Below are 23,646 nucleotides of genomic sequence, written 5' to 3'. Positions count from 1 at the left end.
ATTTACTCGGCAGCCTGCCTCTATTATCACTAACCAGGTGATCAAAAGTACGTTCAGTACTCCAAAATTATACATGAGCATCACTCATGTCAATCATATATAAACATTCATGACCATCATTCATGTCAACATTCATGAGCATCACTCATGTTAACATTCATGAGCATCACTCAAGTCAACATCTATGAGCATCACTCATGTCAATCAACATAAACATTCATGAGCATCACTCATGTCACTCTAGCTTCAAAAGCTTCATTTACAAAAGCTCTAGCTTCAAAAGCTTTATTTACAAAGCTCCAGCTTCAAAAGCTTCATTTACAGAGCTCCAGCTTCGAAAGCTTCATTTACAGAGCTACAGCTTCAAAAGCTTTATATACAAAAGCTCCAACTTCGAAAGCTTCATTTACAGAACTCTAGCTTCAAAGCTTCACTTGCAAAGCTTCACATACAAAGCTTCAGTGCATGGTCTACAAAGACCGCCTCCGAACAACCGCCATTTTGGCCCATACATGGATTGAATTTAAAGTCTCTAGCCAATAGCCTCTATTGACCGAAGACTTGGGGGACTACACTATGTACCATATATTGGGCCTTATGAAAAATACTTGGGGGACTTAGCCCATTATTTATGTACTGAGGAGCAGGCCCTTATTCTATAAAAGGGACTCCCTTACTTTCATTAGAGAGCACCCATTATTCATGTATTGAGTAGCGAGCCCTTATTTTATAAAAGGGACTCCCTCACCTTCATTAGAGAGCACCCATTATTCATGTACTGAGGAGCGAGCCATTATTTTATAAAAGGGACTCCTTCACCTTCATTAGAGAGCATCGCCGCCAGCTGAGCAACCGCCTCGCCGCGAGCATCACTCCCAACTCATTATTCATGTACTGAGGAGCGAACCCTTATTCTATAAAAGGGACTCCCTCACTTTCATTAGAGAACACCTATTATTCATGTACTGAGGAACGAGCCCTTATTCTATAAAAGGGACTCCCTCACCTTCAACGCCACAAGCCGAGCCAACCAAGACAATATAAGCCACAAGCCGAGCAGCTTCGCAACAAGTGCTACTTTTAGTTGAGCATCATTTCAGATTAAGCACTGCCTCATATTGAGTATTAGTCCTAGACGAGATCTAGTTACTTCGACCTACACATGGACTGAATTTCAAGTCTCCAGCCAAAAGACTTTCTTGACTGAAGATTTGGGGGACTACTGTTTGTACCATACTTAGGGTCTCCGTATTTATATCTCGTATAAATATTCGGGGGACTTAAGTGTAATTATGTAATAAAGAAAGGGGCAAATATGTAATAAGTGATGAGTCCTTATTCTATAAAAGGAACTCTTCACTCTCACAATGGAGGAGGCCAATTCCTAGGCCATGAGGATCCTCACACTCTCTCCCTCACAATCATCTCAGAGAAATACAATATCAGTGTAGACGTAGCCCAAACCTTGGGTAAACCACTATACATCTTGTGTTATTTACTTTCTTGCAGATTCACGGCCGGATTTACGTTGTTCCAAGACCTCCGGTTTTGTGCATCAACAGTGTGTATCACATATACCGAGTTCAAATGTACTGTACACATTTTTACTATCTATCTATGCGAGTAGGTCACAAATATTTATAAAAATAGAAAGAAAAAAATATTTACATTTTTTTTTTGGGTAAAGAAAAAATGTATTTTACCAACAAATATATACATAACTCAGTTTTGTATCCTCCATCACAACATACGACAGCGGGCGGAGAGGTGGCACAAACACAGAATTAGGGTCCTCCAGCCCTTCCTATATAAACTGGCAAACAATCACCAGATGCAGCTCTGCTCTGCCAGCGTGTTCTAGAACCCGGGTGTCCCTAGATTTAGGTGCATTTTTTATGGGGTCTTTGTTCGGTGACTGGCCGTCGTATAACCCTCACAACTTCAGCCAGCTCCGACCGTCTGATCCTTCAAATCCTTCTGTGAGTTTTCACTTTCTGATATTCTGAATCGAACCCTTTTTTCCGCCTTCTTTTTCATGCTGAGTTATCATGCAAAGGTTTTGTTTATTTGTTAAAGTTCTTGTTTTTTTTCTTTCTGAATTGGGTCGTGCTTAATTAAAGTTTAGGAATTCTGGGTTTCTGCAGTAAGTTTCTTATAGACCCCATTGGATTTCCATGTGAAATCTATTTTTATAATTAATCGTAAGTAGGAATATTTTTGTGCAGATTTTGGTTTTATATTTAATTACTTATGGTAATTGATGTTGCAGCAATGCCATTTTAATGATGAATTATGTGTGATTATAAATATAGAATTTCAGGTCATGAATTTACCACTTTTGTTGAATGTCCCCATCCTGAAATCGGCTTAATGATATTTGGTCAAGTTAGTGCAAGTGAGTGTTTGGAATTGGATGATCGTCTTGAATATTTTTCGTTTGCTTTCCTCTATGTCTCATATGACTGCATTAGCTATGCTATATGTTTGATTTTGTGATAAATGAAGTGTAATTATCAAGATTGGTGCTTTGTTCCAGTTACGATATACTGTACTGTATGGCTCAATTCTCATAGAGTTTGAATGAATTTTGAAATCAGAAGCATTATTCATAGCTATGCAATATCTAATATTTTTAACAATTGGATTGAAGTTACATGGTTAATTTACCATTTGCATGAAGCTGATTCACTGGCTTTCTTACTTAAGCTAGAAATACTAGCATTTAAAGAGTATCCCACATTAGTTTCGCCATCCTGAATATGGGCGATAGAGAATGTCCCCATAACCTGTCAGATATAAGGTGCTTGTTCGTGTCTTCTGATTGGCGACTTCTTGAGAAGCTCTTGGAGTTGGAGCAACCAACCCAAAACCATTGGTGATGGGTGGAGAGACCTGATTCAAGTTTAAAATGCAAGACGTGTGGTTTGTAGATTACCATCGCGGCCCTTCACATATGGTGGAACTAACTCCAACACATAAAAAAGGTCGTACCCAGTGCACAAGGCTCCCGCTTTACGCAGGGTCTGGGAGAGGTGAATGTCGGCTAGCCTTATCCCCATTTATGGAGAGGCTGCTCCCAAGAACTAACTCCAACACATATGATTAGTTATCTTAGGGTACTTGAAGTGAGTGAAAAAGCCGGGCCTGACACATAATGAATTGTCCACTACTATGTTTAACTTTCAACATAATCATCTGGTGCTTGAGATTTTTTCCAGAAATGGTTGATATGTGCTATAGCTTGGAAACTGAATTCTGGATTTGTTTCAAACCAACTGAGCTGGCATTGTGAGCCAGTAGGACGTAATCACTGAAAGACGTTCCGATGAATTACCAACATAGATTCATAGTAAGTCAGAAAAAATTACACGTGCTCTTTACATCTCATACTCTTTTTAGTAGTTCTGCCCACCTTATAGAGACAAGTACAATTTTTGGTTGAAGGTTGCTTCATGATGATATTGAATCATGCATTCACACATTCTGGTGGGTATCGGCCATCGTTTGGCTTGAGTTAGTGTGGATGTGGTAAAACGGGCCTATCTAATGAAAATTCTCTCTCTGTTCCAACCACCAGACTAGTCTACATTTGAGCTTATATTCTGCTAATTGTATTATAAACAATTTAATTACAGCTGTATACTGCTTGCTGCTTTACTGTTGGACGTACTTTTGGTCACCGCCCCAGATTAGGGTACTCGGAGATGTATCTTAAAAAACTGAAGCGATATAATCAATCTAACTACTGTTTTCTTGTTCTTTTAGCAGCCAAAAGAAAAGAAAAAGAAAACGAGAAGATGTCATGAGTCATCTTTATGATGTAAAGTGATCAAAATTAAATGCATTGTCTTTTCTTCTTTTAAGTGATGCTTCCATTTTTATTTGTAGAAAATGACACCTGCAACCTACCATCCTACCCACGACCGGACTCTTCCGCCACCTGATCAAGGTAATAATGTATTTCCCCAGTGTTTCATCCTCGATCTTTTTTGTCTTTTATTATTTTCCTATTTTCGCATTTTCTGTCAATTAATTTTCGTTTCCGTGTTGTATCACTGCGACTCTTTAGGAAAGGTCCATTCTAGCTAAGTTTTTTATAAATCAATCCTGAAAAGTGGAAGTTGATCAGTTGTGGACGTGGTTTTGACTCTTGATATTCGTAGGCATTTGCAAATCGTGTTGTTTGACAATGTGAAATTGACCTATTTAAACCCCTATGCAGTGATAACTAATGAAGCCAAGAACATCCTTTTGAGGCACATGTATCAGCATTCTGAAGAGAAGGTGAGTGATGGGCTTTACATCCGCACTTTATGTCCCGTTTCCCCATTTCACATGAATGCGTACTTACACATAATTGAGAGAGAGGGAGAGAGAGGGAGAGAGAGGCCTTGTTCTAGTTTTTCATGGACTTTTTCATTGCAGTTGAGGCAAAAGCGGGCAGCGCCAGAAAAACTTTCACCAGAGCCTGGATGCAAGCAACTTAGGTCTTCTGTTTCAGATAATGCCTAGTATGCTACACTGCCTCTGGCACTTTCCAAATGGGCTCGACTGTCGTTTGTTGTATGAAAATTAGAAGCTCAACGTACCCATCAGTGTGAATAGTAGTACTGTCAGAGTGTCAAAAATGCGCGCTGTATGCCTCGTCACAGACAGAAGGGTATTTGCTTGCGCATTGTTGTAAAAGGTACTTCTCCGGGAATGGAACATGGATGATTTGTGTGTGCTTAAAAAGGAACGAAATCCTTAGGGACATGCTTTGCTTTATGTTCTCTTCCCTATATACCTTGTTTGGTATAGAGGATTTTGGGAAGGATTGGTATAGATACTTTTTCTTTTGAGTAATCCATTCCATCTTCTACCTCCGAAGTGGCCACAAAATTTTCATTCCTTTTTTCAACGTACCCTGAAAGTAGTTGCTTTTTCATTCCAATTCAATCCTCTGTACCAAACGAGACCATTGAGAGAGGAACCATTCTTCTCGCAGGAAATGAATGCATAAGGATTTTATTGTCTTCGTATTTGGCATTTTTACATAGTAAAACTAATGAAAAAAGCTTGAAAACTTTGAGATTTAATTAAAATGACAAAAATGTGTTGTAAGTAAATAATACCAGAAGTGACTTTTTAGAGTAAAAATGTCATTTTCGCTAAAGTGAACAATACTAAAAGTGTTTTGTTAAAACTCTTTTTTTACATTGCCAAAAGTGTAAATACTATCGTGCATACCAAATAAGAATCTTTCTAATCAAACGTTTCGATTCATAGTTTGTCAATGAATGCAGTATCTCTTAATACTTATAATTAATTACAAACATTTATGTATATCTCATCCCTTATCTGTACTTTGTCAATTAAAGAAACGAAACTCAGCCAAAAAATATGGACAAGGATTGTTTGCCCTCCCACTTACCGTGCCCTCCTGTTTTGTGTGGTCACGGTTAAGCCACGTTAATATTTTATATTATTTTTTTTATAGAAATAATAAGATAAAAATAAATAGTAATATAAAATGTTAACGTGACTTAACCGTGACCACACAAACAAGAAGACACGAAAAATGGGAGGGCAGACAATTATTGTCCAAAAAATGTACATTGGATTTGTTAATCCAAATATCTTAATCCTTATTAATAATTTAATTACCAAGTTAGGATATCCATTGAAGAATATACCACTGCCCACTCGAATTTCAGTTGAGACAAATAAGTGGGTCCCGCGAGTGAGTTGTGAATTTGGAATTCGAATCCTCGTCCGATTATTCCAAAATCTATGAGTTATATTCATTCATGTGTAACATGCAGTTAGAAATTATTTTAAATATTTTTTTATTTAAAATAAAATGTAAACCGTATTTGATAAAAATTGAATGAACGGCTACGATTTATGAATCTTCACCAAATGGAGATGCTCCTGTTTGGTGAACTTGAACTCAGCCATACGCCCAACACTAACAGAAACCAGATACACCACAACGCCGTCGTATCGAGTCCTGTGCCAGAGCTTCAACCTTCAGCTATGGCCATGGCAGCTACTCCGGCGTGCGCCTCCTCAATCACTACCGCCACAATCACCAAGCCACTCTCCCGCTCTCTTCCTTGCTCCCACCTCCCCGCCCTAAACCCATACTATCTTCGACCCTCGGCCCCTCTGTCTCTCCGAGCCCCCAAAACGCCACGCAGGCCAGTCTTTTGCTCCTCTGCCAGCACGGCCTTCGAGGTCGACCAAGCTCCGGCTTCCGCCACTCCGTCCAAGCTCTTGCCTTTTCGGGTCGGGCACGGGTTCGACCTGCACAGGCTGGAGCCCGGGTACCCTCTGATCATCGGCGGCATCGACATACCTCACGACAGAGGCTGCGAGGCGCATTCCGACGGTAATTCCTCCATTATTCTACTTTTTCTTCCCGTAATTTCACGTTTTCTATTTATTCTATCAAGTTTTCGATTTAATTTTTGGATTTTGTGTAGGGGATGTGTTGCTTCATTGTGTGGTGGATGCGATATTGGGGGCTTTGGGGCTTCCGGATATCGGGCAGATATTTCCCGATTCGGATCCGAAGTGGAGGGGTGCAGCTTCATCTGTGTTCATCAAAGAAGCTGTAAGTTATCCTCCTCCTCGTCCTTGTTCTTACTGTTTTCATTTATTTGAGCTTTTTCGTCGAGTTTAAGGATTCATATAGCATGCAATTGTGAAAATTTTACGTCTTTGGTTCTCGATAACGGTTGTTTTTCATGATTTGTGACGTTTGGGATGAAAAAAAATCTGATTGTGTCGCTTATGGAGAGTGGAAGCTATAAAAGTTAGACTAAGCAATTTAGTTGAGGGCTTTTGGATTGTGATCTCGATCCAATTGTTTTGTTTTTGAGGTCTACAACGATTTGTCCAAAATCTGAAAACAAAATTCTCGCTTTTCAGTCTTTTCGATAAGATTGCATTCAGAAATTGAAAACATTAAGAATGTTTTACAACATCGAGCCATAAATCCAGGCACTGTCTGGAGAGAAAATCTCTTGCAACCAATATATACTCCTAGTGTCATCCACCGGTGCTATAGATGATTGCCACATGTTAAAACATTACACCATCCGTCCAATAGATACTTGCCAGTCTCTGGTTACAAGAGTTTGTCTCCACTGACAGGCCACACGACCTGAACTTTGAGACACGGTGCAAAGCTCCTGTTCAATTATTGGACCTCAGGGCTCGAGGTCTGGACCTAAGTTCTGTCCGGTACTTCTACCCTGAGTCCTGGATGCCAGATCTCAATTTTCTGGCCTTGAGTTCCAAATCATGAGCCGTATGCCTTGGTCCAAATACCTGCTTAGAGTCTCGAGTATTGAGTGAGGTAGGAGCATGTGTGGGCATTAGGCTGAAAAGATGGATTGCCTGTTCATCTATAATACCCAGTTTCACATGCTCCCTTCAGCCTTGGGGACTTGAAATCCGAGTCTCAAGCCTCGGGGACTCAAAATCTGAGTCCTGGCTGCAAAACTTGTCATGGATCTTCATACATTTTCATGGTTTTTTACATTAAAAAGCATTTTCCGAGTTTAATATGGAAAACTGTTTTTAGATATCAAATAATACTGAGAATATTCCAGGTGAGATTGATGCACGAGGCAGGTTATGAGATTGGAAACTTAGATGCTACTTTGATTCTTCAAAGACCGAAATTGAGCCCACACAAAGAGGTTATGAGGGCCAACTTGGCTAAGCTGCTTGGAGCAGACCCCTCCGTTGTGAATCTCAAAGCTAAAACTCATGAGAAGGTGGACAGTCTTGGCGAAAACCGAAGTATTGCAGCTCACACGGTGGTTCTTCTTATGAGAAAGTAGAAAGAGCCCTTCGATCGCAGTCCCAAAATTGTGACTGATGTAGTTCATCTCATGACTTGTACGCCGCTGTTGCGCGTACAGCTTATAGGTAATCAATTTACGTACTCCACACAACTGTGCATGTAGTTGGAATCACATATATGAAAAGTTATTTCTCCTTTGTGCTGGATTTCTTTGAAAAAAAGTCATAAGATTTATACGTGTTGCAAGCGTGACACTATAGAATCGGGACAGATGATGTCAAGGAAACAGAATAATTTCTCCCTCGGGCGAGTATTTGACTTGAAACCATGTGTTTGTTGCAAAAACATGCTACTGAAAGTTAGGCAGGTGGTTTCAAATTTCAAGCTAATGGTCATGTTGTTGGTATTCACATTTTGTTCGACCATCAAAGTTCCTGATCAAACAAACACATATACAAATTAGCAAAGGCTAATCAGTTTGCCAAATTTGAATGGACTCCAAAGGATTGAAAAGCTTTGAGCCAGATTGTAAAAGTTCCAACTTTTTCGTGTTTATTAGTAGACTTTTAAGCCTGGAGTTGAAAAGACTAAAAGCTTTTAAGCTTCGCATAATGTCTAGGAAATTTGGTTTACGTTAATAAACAATTTCTTATTTCCACAGTCAATGGTCATTTTATTTGATAACATCAGCGAATAGAAACGATTCCTCTTCAAAGTTTGTGTCCTTGATTAAGTGTAATTTTATTTATTTATTTAATAAAACTCCTTTCGTACCGTCGAGTTACGTGATGTGCTTAGACCAGGTAGTCACATTGATATTGTGTGAGTTTTGTCTTGTAAAACAGATGTAACAATTGGTGGTACAAGTGTATACAACACAACACTTACTCTCACAATAGTCTTTTGCATTCAGATGCCGCGGACTTACATCAGTTGCATGCAAGATTTCTCCATCAATTTCCATAGGTGTTTAAGATCTGTTTTATAATGCATACCTGAACGTAATTAAGTTGTCCAAACTAATGTATTTTTTCTTCTGACATTACCAATATCCATTTCGTTTTTTTTTTTCCGGCAATATGGCTTGAACCTTGGCGACACTGTGGAATTCTCACCAAGTTAGGAAAATGATTTTCACACATTTCACACATGAGTTTATTTTTAGCTTTTTTTTTTTATTATTGAATTAAATATTAGCGTGCAGAAAAAAAAAAATTGTAGATAAATCATTTCCCGTGAGTTAACTCATTAGTGTGCAGAATACCGTTCGCTGCGACATTTAATCTTTCTTGGTCGAATCAATCTTTACAGCATGTGACATAAACATATATATCTCATGTGTGGTTTTATTTTTCCAAGTGTTCTCATTTATTCCAAATAAAAACCATGTGAGAGGCATACAATCTTTGAATATTTAATGACTAAATTGGTTCCAAACCCAGAAGGCAGAACCAGTTACTTAAACCGGACTCGATCATTTCACAGCGATGTAACGGTCTGCAATTTTCTGCTTAATCAATATTTTTCTGCTTAACTAATATTGTTTAGGGATTATTTCAAAGCGTTACGGCCAGTCCACCCTTTCAGGATCGAAAAAAATCACACATACATTTTAGCCTTACCACAATGTGTGATTCATCAACGTTATGAATCAAACCCAAGATATGCTGTGGTGGGTTTTTTTTACAAAGGTTTGAATTGGAGTAAAATTTCAACGCACCACGCGGAGGATGAACCATTCTAGTTTCTATCATATGACCTTTGACAAAAAAATAGGGAAAATTAATTTCCACGACCAATAGAACATAACCAGAGGAAAGCCGGTTCAATGGTACACTCTGCTGCACTAACGGCAGTAGTCTCTGGTAGCACATGGAAATGCTGACCAAAAAAGTCTAACACCTTGACCCATAATGTTAGCAATAGCCACCCTCTTTGGTTGACAAAAATACCAGAGAGCCACCCATATTTTAAATTGTTTTCAAGTGAATCAACGAATGGAGTCCAACTTAGAGCCCGTTTGGTTACGGGGAATGAACTTTTTCAAAAGAAACTATCATAAACGATGATATATATGGCAACATTTCACTCTATTAACGTCATAATATGAACATGTTTATTCCCTTCATCATCATCTAAACATCATTTGTGCTATAAAATAATACCAAGTCATCATGTAAAGTAGAATGACTTTTTACGTGTAAAGGGTCAAATAATATTCATTTAGAACTTACGACTAAGAAATACAATTTCTTTTATAATTTCCATGATTAAAATAACCATTGCGTTAAAAAGGGCAGTTGATAGCCACCCATATTAATGTTTTCAGGGAATCAATAGAACCAATGAACGGAGACGAACTTAAGGACCGTTTGGTTTGCATAATGAACTTCGTAAGATGGAACTCTCATATTCATTCTCTCTTTCTTTGTAAAATTCTCTCTCCTGCGCACGGGGGCTAATGTGCATGACCCGGTCGGGTGGCGCGACAATAACACTGTAACAAGGTTAAAATTGGATTAAGCGCAACATATGACATGTCGTTACAATGCTATTGAGTTATCGCTAGATTGTTGGAGGATGGTTAAAATGTCGTTGTGATGTCGTAGACTGTTATTATTGGAGTGTCGATATGGAATTACTCGACCCAACCGAATTATGCCCAACCCATGCACACACAACTCGGTGCACAGGAGAGAAAAATCTGTTGATTTGTAAGTACAAAAACACTATTTATTTTTGATAAAATACCGTCTTACACTCCCAAACTGATCTTAGGTGGGTTCCAACAAGACACTCTCATAAAATTCTTAGTCTAAAAATACAAAAATTGAGATCTAATTGTTGAGAATGAATCCTACATTGATAAGAGGAGGATCTTGCATGTGCTTATAAGTAGTTAAGTTACTCCCCATGTAGCCAATTGGTGAGTTTCACATTGACGGGAGGCAAACCTCCTGTTTCATGGGCTAAATGAAATAGGTTGTAATCAATTAAAATGAACTTGAGTCCAGTCCGTTGTTTGTTGTCTCAAATGTGAGATGGACAAAACTGAACATGAAGGATTATAAATCTACAATAAAGTGAGTTATCTAACTTATTCTTATACATGAGTTACAAGTCCTGTATTACAAGTCCATACCAATCCAATCATATCCTTAAAGCCCAATCTTCTCCAGCCTACTAAACAGAGCGCTACTTATAAGTAGTTAAGTTACTCCTCATATTACCAATTGATTTTGTGGTGAAATTCTAATTTTTTTCACTAATGATTAAAAAATTAAGAATATTATATGTTTTAAAGCACCGTAGAATTATAGTCATATTATATGGTTGAGATACCAAACTACTGCACTATAAAAAATCTGGTGCAAATGCAATTCTCAGTTGCGTATTTGTTCCACCAGAAAAAAATAGTACATTTGATATGTGTGGGACCTAAAGTTGAACGTTCTAGATGGACCACCATTAAGTTCAGAGCTCTGTCCTTTGAATTCTTGAGCCATTGCAGGATGAAAAGACAGCAAAATATACTAAGATGTTTTTCTTAGTAATCCACATTTTAATATGAATCCAAGTATTTGAGTGTATCCCAGTCATACTAAAAGACTGGAATTTTTTTGGCTACTACTACATTATACAGTTATACTTGGAAATGTAAAATGTTTCATAATTTATAATCCATGACAACAAACTCTAAACTTAGATGGATCATCATACTACATCATTGTATGACAGAATTTTGGTAGGATATAATTGTGTGGAGGCATTCAGACCATGTTATTCGTATGAAAGTTCTCACCAAAATATGTGATTACTGTATTTTAATCGCACCTGGTATGAGAGCTGCCTTAATTGGCAACCCTACACAAGTTTTCATCGTAATCGCTTACTAAAGCATCCATGTCATATTCTATATAAAAGGAATTTAACTTTGAAATCAGTTCTCATCCATTTAAAAAGTTGTTCATACCACATCAGCATCATAGGCTAGTTTGACCATGTAATAGAGTTTTGTTTTTGCTACGAACTTCCCTATAGGATGGTTTGACTAAATGTAGACCAAATGAATACAGAATATTAAACTGGAAACTTGTTGATGATGGCTGACAGTACCCTTCACGAGTCACGACTAGCATTGTCCTCACAAAAAGGAAGTGACCAAGTACGTGTTTGTTTTTTCCAACTCAGCTTCAAAGTCCTGGTAGTATCTCAGAGAAATTGTTTAAGGAATAGCAACCATATTGCTCCTTCAAGGAAGTTTCAGATTCTCATTTTTCATAGCCATCTGAGACCAGACTTCCTATATAAATACCATTGAAGAACCTGCTTTCCTCATCTAAATCACACATCAATCTGGTTTTGGTTTGTGCTTTGCATAATAATCGTCGAAAGCGAAAACAGTTTAGCACAGTAAGACTACCCAAAACCGTAGAGATCTAGCTCCTCTATTCTCCATAGACTTTGATAGACTCCTCACAGCATTGCAGGGATTTTTCAGGCGTTTAAAAAATGGGGTTTACTTTGAGCAACCAACAGCAACTGTTGTCTAAGATAGCAACAAGCAATGGCCACGGCGAAAACTCTCCATACTTTGATGGCTGGAAGGCTTATGACAGTGATCCTTTTCACCCCACCAAGAACCCTAATGGGGTTATCCAGATGGGTCTTGCAGAAAATGAAGTAAGATTTCCGAAATCCGAAAACTTTCTCAAGTCTTTTTTATGTTTGGTAGCTTTTGAAGAGCATAGAATTAACTCTTTGTTCTTCTTCTTTGTGCAGATGTGTTTTGATTTGATCCAAGAGTGGGTTCTGAACAATCCAGAAGCCTCCATTTGCACAGCAGCAGGAGTAAATGAATTCAAGGACATAGCCATCTTTCAGGATTATCATGGATTGCCAGTATTCAGAAATGTATGCATTGAATTAATTTTACATTAATATTAGCAATATTTCATTAATATTTTGGCTATATATTGACTAAGTTGTTTTGGTGAAATAATCTACAGGCTGTTGCAAACTTTATGGGAAAAGTGAGAGGAAATCGTGTCACATTTGACGCCGACCGGATTGTTATGAGCGGAGGAGCTACCGGAGCTCATGAGACGATCGCTTTTTGCTTGGCTGATCCTGGGGATGCATTTCTGGTGCCTGTTCCTTATTATCCAGGGTATGTTTGGATATCGTTTTATGGTTAGTTTGATCTGATTAAGAGAGAAAATGAGTAAATAATATCACAATTAGCCACTAAGAAGTGGATCTTGACCTTTATTTTAATATCAACTGTTGACCAACTGGAGCTTCGGTGGGTCAACAGATTGCCTTAGAACTATTCAATAATTCGACAAACTGGAAAAAGATGCTTGGGAAAAAGGGAGGTCCATTTTCCTTCGGAAGGACAGTTTACAACCGTTCAAACTTTGGACCTTTTTTTTCGTCCAAAAAAAACTTTTGACATTTTTATTTGTAAAGCCATCCATCCCTTTCTCAGTACTAGCCAATTGGTTTATTCTATGATTCAATTCTTACCTACACACCATGTGACATCTAGCCAATAACACGGAGGTGATGACACATATGAGAATTAAAATATATAATGTTGCGTTATTATTTTCGGATGTCATAATAGCGAATTGCGCATTATAAGTTATTCTAACTTCCGATGAATTTTTCATGATATAAAAATTCTAATGAAAACTTTAAAGGGCCCAAGGCATCAAAGTTTTAATTAAGGATATTGCTTTAAAGGATACGGAAATAATATAAAAAACGAAATTTACAACAACAAAAACTTGAGCTTATTCACAACAATTACATCTATTCTCCAGCATTTTGCTAAATTTTTCTGCTATTTTATTGCAGTTTTGACCGAGATTTGGGGTGGCGAACGGGAGTGCAACTGATGCCAGTTGCCTGTGACAGCTCCAACAATTTCAAAGTCACCAGAGCAGCTTTGGAAGCTGCCTATGAGAAGGCTCAGAAGGCAAACATCAGAGTAAAGGGCTTGCTCATTACCAACCCCTCAAATCCGTTGGGCACTGTCCTTGACAGAGACACCCTCAGAAGTCTAGTGACATTCATCAACGAAAAGAAAATCCACCTAGTGTGCGATGAAATCTACGCTGCCACCGTGTTCAGCCAGCCAAGTTTCATAAGCATAGCCGAGATCATAGAGGAAAACATCGAATGCAACCGCAACCTTATTCACATTGTGTACAGTCTTTCTAAGGACATGGGGTTCCCTGGCTTCAGAGTTGGCATTGTATATTCCTACAATGATGATGTCGTTAATTGTGCGCGAAAGATGTCAAGTTTTGGATTGGTTTCGACACAAACTCAGCATCTGATTGCATCAATGTTGTCAGACAATGAATTTGTCGAGAGGTTTATAGCACAAAGTGCTAAAAGGCTAAAAGCAAGGCACATGCGCTTCACAATGGAGCTTGATCAAGTCGGCACAAGCTGCTTGAATAGCAATGGTGGTCTTTTCGTATGGATGGACTTGCGTAGGCTGCTCAAGGAGCAGACGTTCGAAGCTGAGATGGTGTTGTGGCACACGATAATCCATGAAGTTAAGCTCAATGTGTCACCAGGTTCGTCGTTTCATTGCCCCGAGCCAGGTTGGTTCAGAGTTTGCTTTGCCAACATGGATGACAAGACCATGGAAATTGCTTTGACACGAATCCGAAACTTTGTGGCTCAATACAAGGAGCCAATTGCACCGAGGAAGAACAACAGGTACTGGCAAAGCAACCTGAGGCTGAGCTTTCAGTCTCGGCGAATGGATGACATCATGATGTCTCCGTGCATGATGTCACCTCATTCACCGATATCTCAATCGCCTCTTGTTCGAGCCACTTAGAGAAGTGACTGATCTCTCAGTTTGAAATGTTGATGCATTTTTTGGGAATTGTTAGTAGTACTCCTAAAATTTCATTTGACACTCCAAACTTTCTATAATTAGAAAGAAAAATACGTTTATAAGGAGTGTAGAATGAGATTTTTGAAGTGCTAATAATAGTTCCCCATTTTTTACCTTAGTTTCTGAATTTTTATGATAGCAAGGTTCTTAATTAGATAAAATATCATTAATTTGTTCTTAATATTTTCTCGTGGAATTTTGAGAGTGGTGGATACATTCTTTCATAGGATTAGAATTGTTCATTTTACTCTCTTTAGTCCATTTTTTCTTTTTTCAATTCAATGAAAAAAGTTTGTATCTGTTTGTAATAATTTCTCACAGAAGAGAATTGAATTAATTGTGAATTGTTTTACATCAATATTTTTTGTGAAATCATTAATTTGATGAATCCTAATATTATGATCTCTACATCCCACATGATGATCTATAAACCAGATGAGAAGAACGTGGACTAGAAAAAGTGTGTTCATTTTTCATCATTTTTCTCAAGAAACATGAAATATTTTTTGAAAGATTAAGAAACATGCAATTGTTGATTTGTTCATTGTTCCCATGACTCATGAAGTGGGTGTCTCATTAGTGTCTCTTTTCTGTATCTAAACATTTACTTGTTAGCTTCCGAAAAAAAAAAGAAAAAAAAAAGAACATTTACTAGTTTGCCATGGGCCTTTCCCTCCAAACTGAAAGAGACATTAAACTTGAACCAAACCCGGTCCGAAAGCCGATCCATTTACTTGTTTGCCATGGGCCAGCCCACCATATGGTCTATCACCCTCACGATCAAGTTATCAACTACTTTCGTTTTCCTGGGTGAAAACATTAATTAACTTTATAAACAAATAGAGGCCAGATTAAAATATTTGAAATTGAATTCACCACCCTAACATAAGAAGCAACTTCAAACTTGAAGTAATGGGAGTTAACAAATAACATGACGAGCAGAACAAACATTTAAATTCTAACATTGATCGAGAAATCGAGAAACACCAGCAGCATCGCCAATCTTGACCCAGAGATCGATGTCACAAAAGGGGACGGCCCTTTCCCTCAACATCCTCCACTACATTATTAATGTTGGAGATTTTCAAATTTATACAATGCTCAAAAGTAAGTAAGAGGTTTTATGTTCGAATTTCGTAGATAGCGAATTTGATACCAAATTGGGTCGCTGATAAGTAGATTTTATATTATATATTTTACCTTAATCTTAGTATATTTTGGTTAATATTTTGGAAGAATTTTGATGCTTTGAATTGTATTTTCAATATAGGACTTTTGACTTCCTCTAGAGCAAAACAGGATCAAATGCACGAATTTTGGAGTAATTCTAGTTGGAAGACGTTCGTGAGTCACTTAGCTTGATCGTATCAAAATTTGGGATTTTTCCACCAAACGGTTATTTTCTGAAGATAAAATAAAGGAGCGATGCGCAGTGCTGGAAAATGACGTTTTTGGGCTTAAATTGTGTTTTTGGAGCCCATGATGACCTCGGATGGATTTGTGGCCTTCTGGAGAAGTGTTCAAAATATTCCAAACATTAGATCCAGCTATATTGGGCCAGTTTTGGAGCAGCTTATGGGTCCAAAACGTGGTTGTTCATATTTTAGGCGAATTTTACCATTTAATTTAGAGTTATGTTTCCTATTTTATTTGATTATTATTTTTAGTTTCCCAGTGGGAATAAAGGACCTGTTTTTAGGGTTTGTGTGGGGGCTTAGCAGATATATTTTGGAGACAGAGAGAATTACTAGGGTTTTGGAGATTTTCTACTTGAAGGTGCTTTCAATCATTTTCTTAATTATATTTTCTATGATTTTAATTATGAATATGCGTAACTAATTCCTTTTGCTAGGGTGAAGCCTTGAGCCTTAGCATGAGTATGTGATTTTTATTTAATTGCTTATGATTGATTGCATGCATACTTTGAATTATTAATCACCGGGATAAAAACTATCTAATTGTCTTAATGCTTGATCACCATTAGGACCTTTAGAAAAGTAATTTGATGCAATTTTGGTTGGAAGATTCCCTGAAATTGACGCTAGCTTCTTGTGATTAATAATTGTAATTTCACTTACGATGAACACCACGTCTTAAGGATTGCATGGCATTTCAAAAGATTTTCATAAAGCATAATGAGTCTTTCTTGTTCAGATTTGATCTGAACGTCCGGACGGGTTGCATGTTAGATATACGTTCTATGTTGGAGGTTCCAAGTAAAATATGAATGAGGAAAATCTAACCTTCAAAGTGGCATGTGTAGATCATAAGTAATTGGTAAAAGTTTATAGGATTGCTAGGTGATGGTGGAACCCTAGTGTTTTCTTAATTTGATTTCTCCCAAAACTGTTTTCTTTTCCTTCTAGTTTTTAATATTGCAGATTGTCTTATTTTTATTAATTAATTTCGTTTTTAATTTAAGTAGGCTATAAAATCAATCACCTCAATTTCTACTAAACAATAATTAATTGAAATTTGGTTTGTTTCAAATTATTTAATAATTCCTGTGGAGAATGACCTTGCAAGATCCATTTATACGACAACCATCTTGTGATTCTTGCAAGTATTATAGGAGTTTTTATCGCATTCACATGAGTAGTAAAATCCTTATCAGTTGCCTATTATGCGGCTTAGCTGCACTCTTCCCTCCTCTTAGTATAAAATAAATCGTTGTACTAAAAAAATAAAAAAAAACTCTGAAGGATTATTATTATTGTCCTTTCTTTAAAAAATTCCTAGTTATTGGAAGAGGATCCTCTCCGGATCCACCACATCCTAGCCGTTCATCGTACATCGTGCGGTCAGTTTTTGTCAAGTACTATTTGTGTTTAATTTTAAATAAAAAAAGTCAAATGATTTGTGACCGTACGATGCATGATGAATGGCTAAGTTGTGAGGATCCTTAGGATCCTCACAATTTGGATCTGGATGGGATCCAAATCCCAAACCATTAGACCATCTCCAACCCTTGGGCTAAAAGCCAAATTTTTTAGCCCAGAAAATTTAGCTTTTAGCCCGGAAACATCTTTTCTGCTCCAACCCTTCTACCCTAAAATTTTAGCCCGGAATTATTAAAGAATGAAATTAGCCTAAATTTTTTTCTTAAATCAATTTTTTAAAAAAAAATAAATATGTAGATTATTGTAAATTAATTTTATGAACATTTTAATATAAAAAAATTTAAATTCCGATAAACATTTCGCATTTAGCCCGGGGGGAAAGCTGGGGGGTATTTGGCCCAGAAATAGCATTTGGCATTTAGCCTAAAATTTTAGCATGGGTTGGAGAGTGTTTGGGGGGGTAATTTGGGGGGTAATTTGGCTTTTAGCCCAGGGTTGGAGATGGTCTTAGGGAACTACACACATATATTTATTTGTAGAAACCTTAATGTTACCCACTACTAATACACTATTTAATTATTGGGTGGAGGTATTGGGATTTTATCATTTATATATCCACTTTTTTTCTACGTGACATAAAGTGTAAACTACCTACCACAATGGAGATGTTTTGTAAAGAATTTTGCATGTATAAGCAATATTATGTCACCATCTGTTTCACATTAATTAAATAATGAGTCATTATCTTTTGTTTTTCCCTCAGAAAAGACTAAAAAATTGATGGAGTTGGGATGTGTTTGCTTAAACAAGCCAAAGATTAGCTAGATTATTGGTAAACAAAAAGCATTAGAGATGACTTCATCTTGTACACTATTTAATATATGTCGAAGACCATGGCACTAGGTATCATGTCATGGCTTTCACCTTTTCCACACATGATGTTCTATTTCAATCTTTCTATGTGCATATAAAATTGAGAATTTAGGAAACCTAAGGGGGCTATTTGGTATCGTATTAAAAAAATTCATAATTTTTCAAAATATTTTTTTAAAACATCTTTTAAGAACAATTTTTTTTAAGATTTAAAAACTTGTTTGGTATGAGATACAAAATTAGTATTGAATTTTAATAATTGAAAAGAAAAGAAAAAAAATAATCCTACAACAACTCTTCATCGATTCGGAAATTACTACACAACTCAATTGGACAAACAAAAATATTCAAAGGAGGGCCAGATAAAAGGGAGATTAGAGAGAAAGACGAGAGTGAATGAGAGAGATTAGAGAGAAAGAGCAGAGAGATGAGAGAGGTTGTGGGGAGGAGGGGAGGAGAGAGAATGAGCAGAGATGAGAGAAATAAGAGAGAGAATCGAGGAGGAGGGGAGGAAAGAAAGAGAGAGATGAGAGAGAAAGAGCAAAGAGAGGAAAGAGAGATTTGGAGGTGAGGAGAAAACAAGATAAGCTAATGATAGAGAAAAATCGGGAGTGAGAGGAGAAGAGAGAGAAGTAGTTTGAAGTTTAAAAACTTTAAAAACTCATTTTTTGTGCTTTTTAGAAGTAGACTAATTTTCAAATTAGTTTTGAATTCAGTTTTTGAAATAGTCATACCAAATATAAGTATTCAATGTTGAAAACTTAAAAACTGTTTGAGTCTAAACAATTGGATTTGCTACTCAGTACTACAATTTGGTAGTATTCTTCTCACTTGGAAGTGAGAGGTCTTAGGTTCGAATCTCGTGAATGGCGAATTCGATACCAAATTAGGCTGCCCATTGTGTGGCTCAGCCGAACTCCCTTTCTCCTTAGTGTAAAAATATCGATGTACTAAAAAAGAGAGTTAAATTTAAGTAGAGTGCCAAACATGCCTTAACTTTTTGAGTTAAGATCCCTCCAGCAACACTCGAACCCTTCACAGTTGCTCTCGAGCAATGCTCCAACTCAGCTCAAACAATACTAGAATCCCTGTCGAATGATCAAGTAAAGCTTTAACGTGTTCAATCTCACTTCATCTAAAGCCAAATTTTAGTCTTGGTTTAAAACATTATGAGTGCATTTGTTGCACCAGACTATCTCGGATTGGACTAACTTCAAGGATTAAGCTGAACTAGCTTATACTAGATTAAACTGGACTAACTTAATGAAATGTTTGGTACAGTGTCAGATTAATTTACAAACTATAATTTTCTTGCCATTTAATTCACTTTTGCCTTAAAAATTAAACAAAAAATAATATAAAAGGGCAGTGAAGTATGGAGATGAATGAACTCAAGCATATTTTCTTTCCCCTTCCTTCCTATACCCTTCCTCGTTTCTCTTCTCCATCATTTTCTCTCTACCAAATCATGCATCAATCTCTTAACTTTCTTCTTCGATTAAGAGAATTTGTTGGTTAACCATTCGCCAAGCCTTCAGAAATTCCAAAAGATAGGCAAGCCTTCTAGCAACCAATAAAACTTGCAAATTGATTTACAGAAATTTAGAACAAAAATCAATTGGGTTAATCGAAAAAAAAAACCAGAAACCATTTAAACCTGCAGATCTATTTACAAAAATTCAGAACAAGAATCATACCACAACCAAATCATTCCTCTAATATCAAAATCATATAGAGAAGATGACTGAGATTGCGAAGCAGCCATGGCGGAGATGACCCAGTCGACGAGGAGGCAAGCCGAAGTTGAAGCTAAAGCCAAAGCCAAAGCCAAAGCCAAAATCAGTAGCTTCAAAGCCACAACCATGGCGATTGTGAAGTAGTGAAGGAGAAGAAGATGACGTAGATGACCCAGTCGACGAGGTCATTGTCGAAGATGAAGCAGTCGACGAGTTCGTCGTCGGAGATGAAGCCGCACCTGAAGCTTGTGCCGTCGAAATCTAGGTTGAGGAGGTGATTTGAGCAGGACGAAGACTTTCTTAGCTAGTCCCATGGTTTTCGAGGGGACAAGCTAAAAATGACTAGTGAGGTTGTTAGTGAAAGCGAGTATTGGCTAATCCCATTAAAATTAGTCTAGCCAAGGAACAAACATGGACTAGACTAATATTTAATCTAGTCTAGTCCTGTGAAACTTAGTGAATGCAAACAAACGCCCCCTGTATATTCCTTTAGCACTACTAGTACCAGGGGCACTCATTGATTAATTGATTAACAATTTCGTCACGGCTTGTTTGCTGACTACCATACATATATAATTTGCAGTTGGCAAGAGGGACGTTCCCAATCCAGTGAGGAGACTTCATATCATCCCAAAGCAAAACCATCTATTTCAAATTACATATTTATAAGACATCTTAAAATAAATAAATAAATAAATATATAAGATGGTTAACATCTACATTGCTACATAGGAGCAACAGCACAGGGCCCCTATCTCAAAGGGGCACCAATTTTTATTTTATTCCTATATATCACTTTACTTAATTAAGTTAAAATTTGAGAAATAAAATATTATTTTCTGCTTTGAACTCTTACTATATTTATTTTGTACTTTTTTTAACTTGGTTAAAAACATCATATATTATTTTTGACATATACTTGATCTTAAATGGTTTTTTTTTTCTTCTTGTGGATCCTTTATTATTAATTGTTCACCGCGATAATATGGTGCTACAAAGTTCTTTTAAATAAATGTCTAAACAACAAAGACATACAAGGAAAAAAAGTTTTTTTGGGTCAACTGATGAAGAAATAGGCCTTGTACATAAAGAGGGTCCATTTGAATTTTTTGCACACGAACCTTAAAATCTCATAATTAACCTTATACGACACTACAACTAAGAGCTATTAATATTCTAATTAAAACGCCCAAATTATATATATATACGATTACACAGCCACATGATTTGACTCCGTAGATTAAAAGACATCTTCTTCTAGTTCTAGAAGTCAATGTCATTGCCTCTTTCTTTCTTTTTCTTGCATTGTTTGCCACTTACTATTTTTTTTATATTAAACGATGGTCTTTTGCATCTGACAAATTTCCACAACCGATTCCAATATAATACATACTTGTTGCCATCATAGTCCTTTTGGGTTTCAAAAACAATATTTATGTACTTGTCAAAGAAAAACTAAATTAATTCCCACCTTTTATTCAACTGGCCCAGATGATGAAAAATCATGTAATTTTTTAGTACAGTCCAAAAATTTCATCCACAAGTAATCATGTTAAATAATTAAGAAATTATTGATAGAGGCTGGGTGAGTAATTAACTGTGCTTTTTAACTTTAATCAAAAATAAAAATCAAAGTTCAGACACTTATTTTTTCAAGCCACTTGCACTCCATATACATATCACAAACCTTTCTTTGGCTGGCCTCCAATTGGTTCCAAAACATGATTAAAAATTAAAATTCAGATGGCCTTACCAAAAATACACGATCAAACCGCTAATCATCTCATAATCCTCAATTAATTAACAGATAACACAGGAATTCGGGTTTTCTTCAGCACTTTGGACATAGTAGTACTTGGTCATGTGGGGATTGTATGCTTGGTAGGCCTTGACAAGCTCAGCAACTGGATCAGGTTTCTTCTTATCATCTTCTTTCTTGTCATCTTTTTTGGCACCCCCTCCGTCTTTCTTATCATCTTTCTTTTCTTCCTTTGCCGGCCCGACTGTTAGGATCTCTGTGTACCACCCTCTTCTCAGTTTGGCCACCACATCGACCGGGTCAACGTCGCCGATCACCGTTAGTTTCTTCTCCTTCATGTCCATAGCAATTGAGTCAATGCCTGCAAAAATTTACAGAACACAGGAAAAACAAAGTCAATAAGTGCATGGAATAAATAGTTTGACATTTCAACAAAGACTACGATTGCAACTATATTTTAATTTCCAGTGACAATATCCCAGATGAATGCCTCAATAGGTGCTGATAAATGAAAGAATTCAGAATTTTTTTTCTTTCCATTTTTACTATTTTCCAAGTTTTTCACGAAGCCAAATCAAACTGATATGCTTAAAAAGTTCATACCTGTAAGGCTGGAGACTGCTTTCAAGGCCTTTTGTTTTTCCTTGTCATCATGTAAATCCAATTTCAGTACCACCTTCTGCAGAAAGAAAATAATTTTCAATTAAGTTTTTCTTTTTAATTTTTGGGAGAGAAAATGGCAATTCATTAGTTTTCAATTAACAATTTAAACCAAAGGAACAAATCAATTATTCATGGACCAAAAATCATAATTTCTGAAACCAGTCACCATGATCAGAAGTACAAGAAGGATCACAAAGATTTTGAAATCTAAAGAGGGAATAAAAGCAGAAAACATTGAGAATATCATGTTCTTTATTTCTTTGTGAAATGAAAAGGCAAAGCTCTCCGAAACTTAATCTAAACTATCTAATAATATTCTTATCAACCCGATAATCTTTGAAAAAAAATAAATTAATGCATAAATCACAGGGTTGGTGGAGGGAATTTTTACGAACAAAGAAAGAAACTTCAGTATATATATTGGATTCGAGCAGCTGAGTGAGAAACTACACCTTCATTTCAATTGGGTCTGAAGCTCTGACCAAGAAGTATAAAATACGAACAAAAACTAATCGAAAAAAGCTCGAAAAGCCGAGGGTTTTCGAGGAGGAGGAAGAAGAAAGAGAGAGGAAATTGCAGAGAGTTTTCCTTGAAGAGGACTAGTCTTTGTGGAAGACGGACAGACTCATAAGCTAAAGCCTGCCAAGGGGTTTTATATATATAAAAAATTAAAAAATATATATATATAAAATTAAAAAAAAAAAAAATTCCACTTGAGGTTAAAGGTTGAAGGCCCTTGCCTTGTTGGACAAGGAACCAATCAGTCATGGATCATGGAGATGTATATCACAGAGCTTTGGTGGGATTCACTCGTTTTTACTTTATTGTCTTTGTTTCCTCTGTGCCTGAAAGGCTTGTACATTTCTACCTACTAATGTTATTGTACGTTGTACGTTTGGTTTAGGTGGTTTGTGACCTTTTGATGTGACTTTGACGTTTAAACACTAATTGATTTTTTACATGCAAATTACAGCTTAAAATATGTGTAAACTTAATGATTTGGTATTATAAAAGGAGTTTTTACATACGTATTAAACTGTGCTTTTCAAGTACGT

General features: G+C 36.8%; 4 protein-coding genes across 4 annotated transcripts; 3 read left to right on the top strand and 1 right to left on the bottom strand.

Moving 5' to 3' along the window:
* The first annotated feature begins 1,741 nt into the window (after positions 1–1,741).
* Positions 1,742–4,767, top strand: LOC126598908 (DET1- and DDB1-associated protein 1-like). The gene is made up of 4 exons (XM_050265284.1): positions 1,742–1,979; positions 3,889–3,949; positions 4,223–4,284; positions 4,426–4,767. Exons 1-4 carry the CDS (start codon positions 1,896–1,898, stop codon positions 4,510–4,512), a joined length of 294 nt encoding a protein of 97 aa, XP_050121241.1. The 5' UTR covers positions 1,742–1,895; the 3' UTR covers positions 4,513–4,767.
* Positions 4,768–5,871: 1,104 nt separating this feature from the next.
* On the top strand, positions 5,872–7,995 carry LOC126598905 (2-C-methyl-D-erythritol 2,4-cyclodiphosphate synthase, chloroplastic-like). Its single transcript, XM_050265282.1, has 3 exons — positions 5,872–6,373; positions 6,468–6,598; positions 7,602–7,995. The coding sequence occupies exons 1-3, from the start codon at positions 5,887–5,889 to the stop codon at positions 7,833–7,835; spliced, it is 852 nt and encodes a 283-aa protein (XP_050121239.1). The 5' UTR covers positions 5,872–5,886; the 3' UTR covers positions 7,836–7,995.
* A 4,123-nt stretch (positions 7,996–12,118) lies between these two features.
* On the top strand, positions 12,119–15,078 carry LOC126598901 (1-aminocyclopropane-1-carboxylate synthase-like). The gene is made up of 4 exons (XM_050265276.1): positions 12,119–12,481; positions 12,581–12,712; positions 12,808–12,968; positions 13,661–15,078. The coding sequence occupies exons 1-4, from the start codon at positions 12,311–12,313 to the stop codon at positions 14,658–14,660; spliced, it is 1,464 nt and encodes a 487-aa protein (XP_050121233.1). The 5' UTR covers positions 12,119–12,310; the 3' UTR covers positions 14,661–15,078.
* Positions 15,079–21,759: 6,681 nt separating this feature from the next.
* On the bottom strand, positions 21,760–23,232 carry LOC126598907 (heavy metal-associated isoprenylated plant protein 39-like). The gene is made up of 3 exons (XM_050265283.1): positions 23,044–23,232; positions 22,532–22,607; positions 21,760–22,289 (listed from the first exon to the last, which is right to left on the bottom strand). The coding sequence occupies exons 1-3, from the start codon at positions 23,047–23,049 to the stop codon at positions 21,970–21,972; spliced, it is 402 nt and encodes a 133-aa protein (XP_050121240.1). The 5' UTR covers positions 23,050–23,232; the 3' UTR covers positions 21,760–21,969.
* Positions 23,233–23,646: the final 414 nt, after the last annotated feature.

Source organism: Malus sylvestris, chromosome 14, assembly GCF_916048215.2.
Source record: "Malus sylvestris chromosome 14, drMalSylv7.2, whole genome shotgun sequence".
Taxonomy (NCBI): Eukaryota; Viridiplantae; Streptophyta; class Magnoliopsida; order Rosales; family Rosaceae; genus Malus; species Malus sylvestris.
This window is presented reverse-complemented; position numbering and strand designations above follow the sequence as displayed.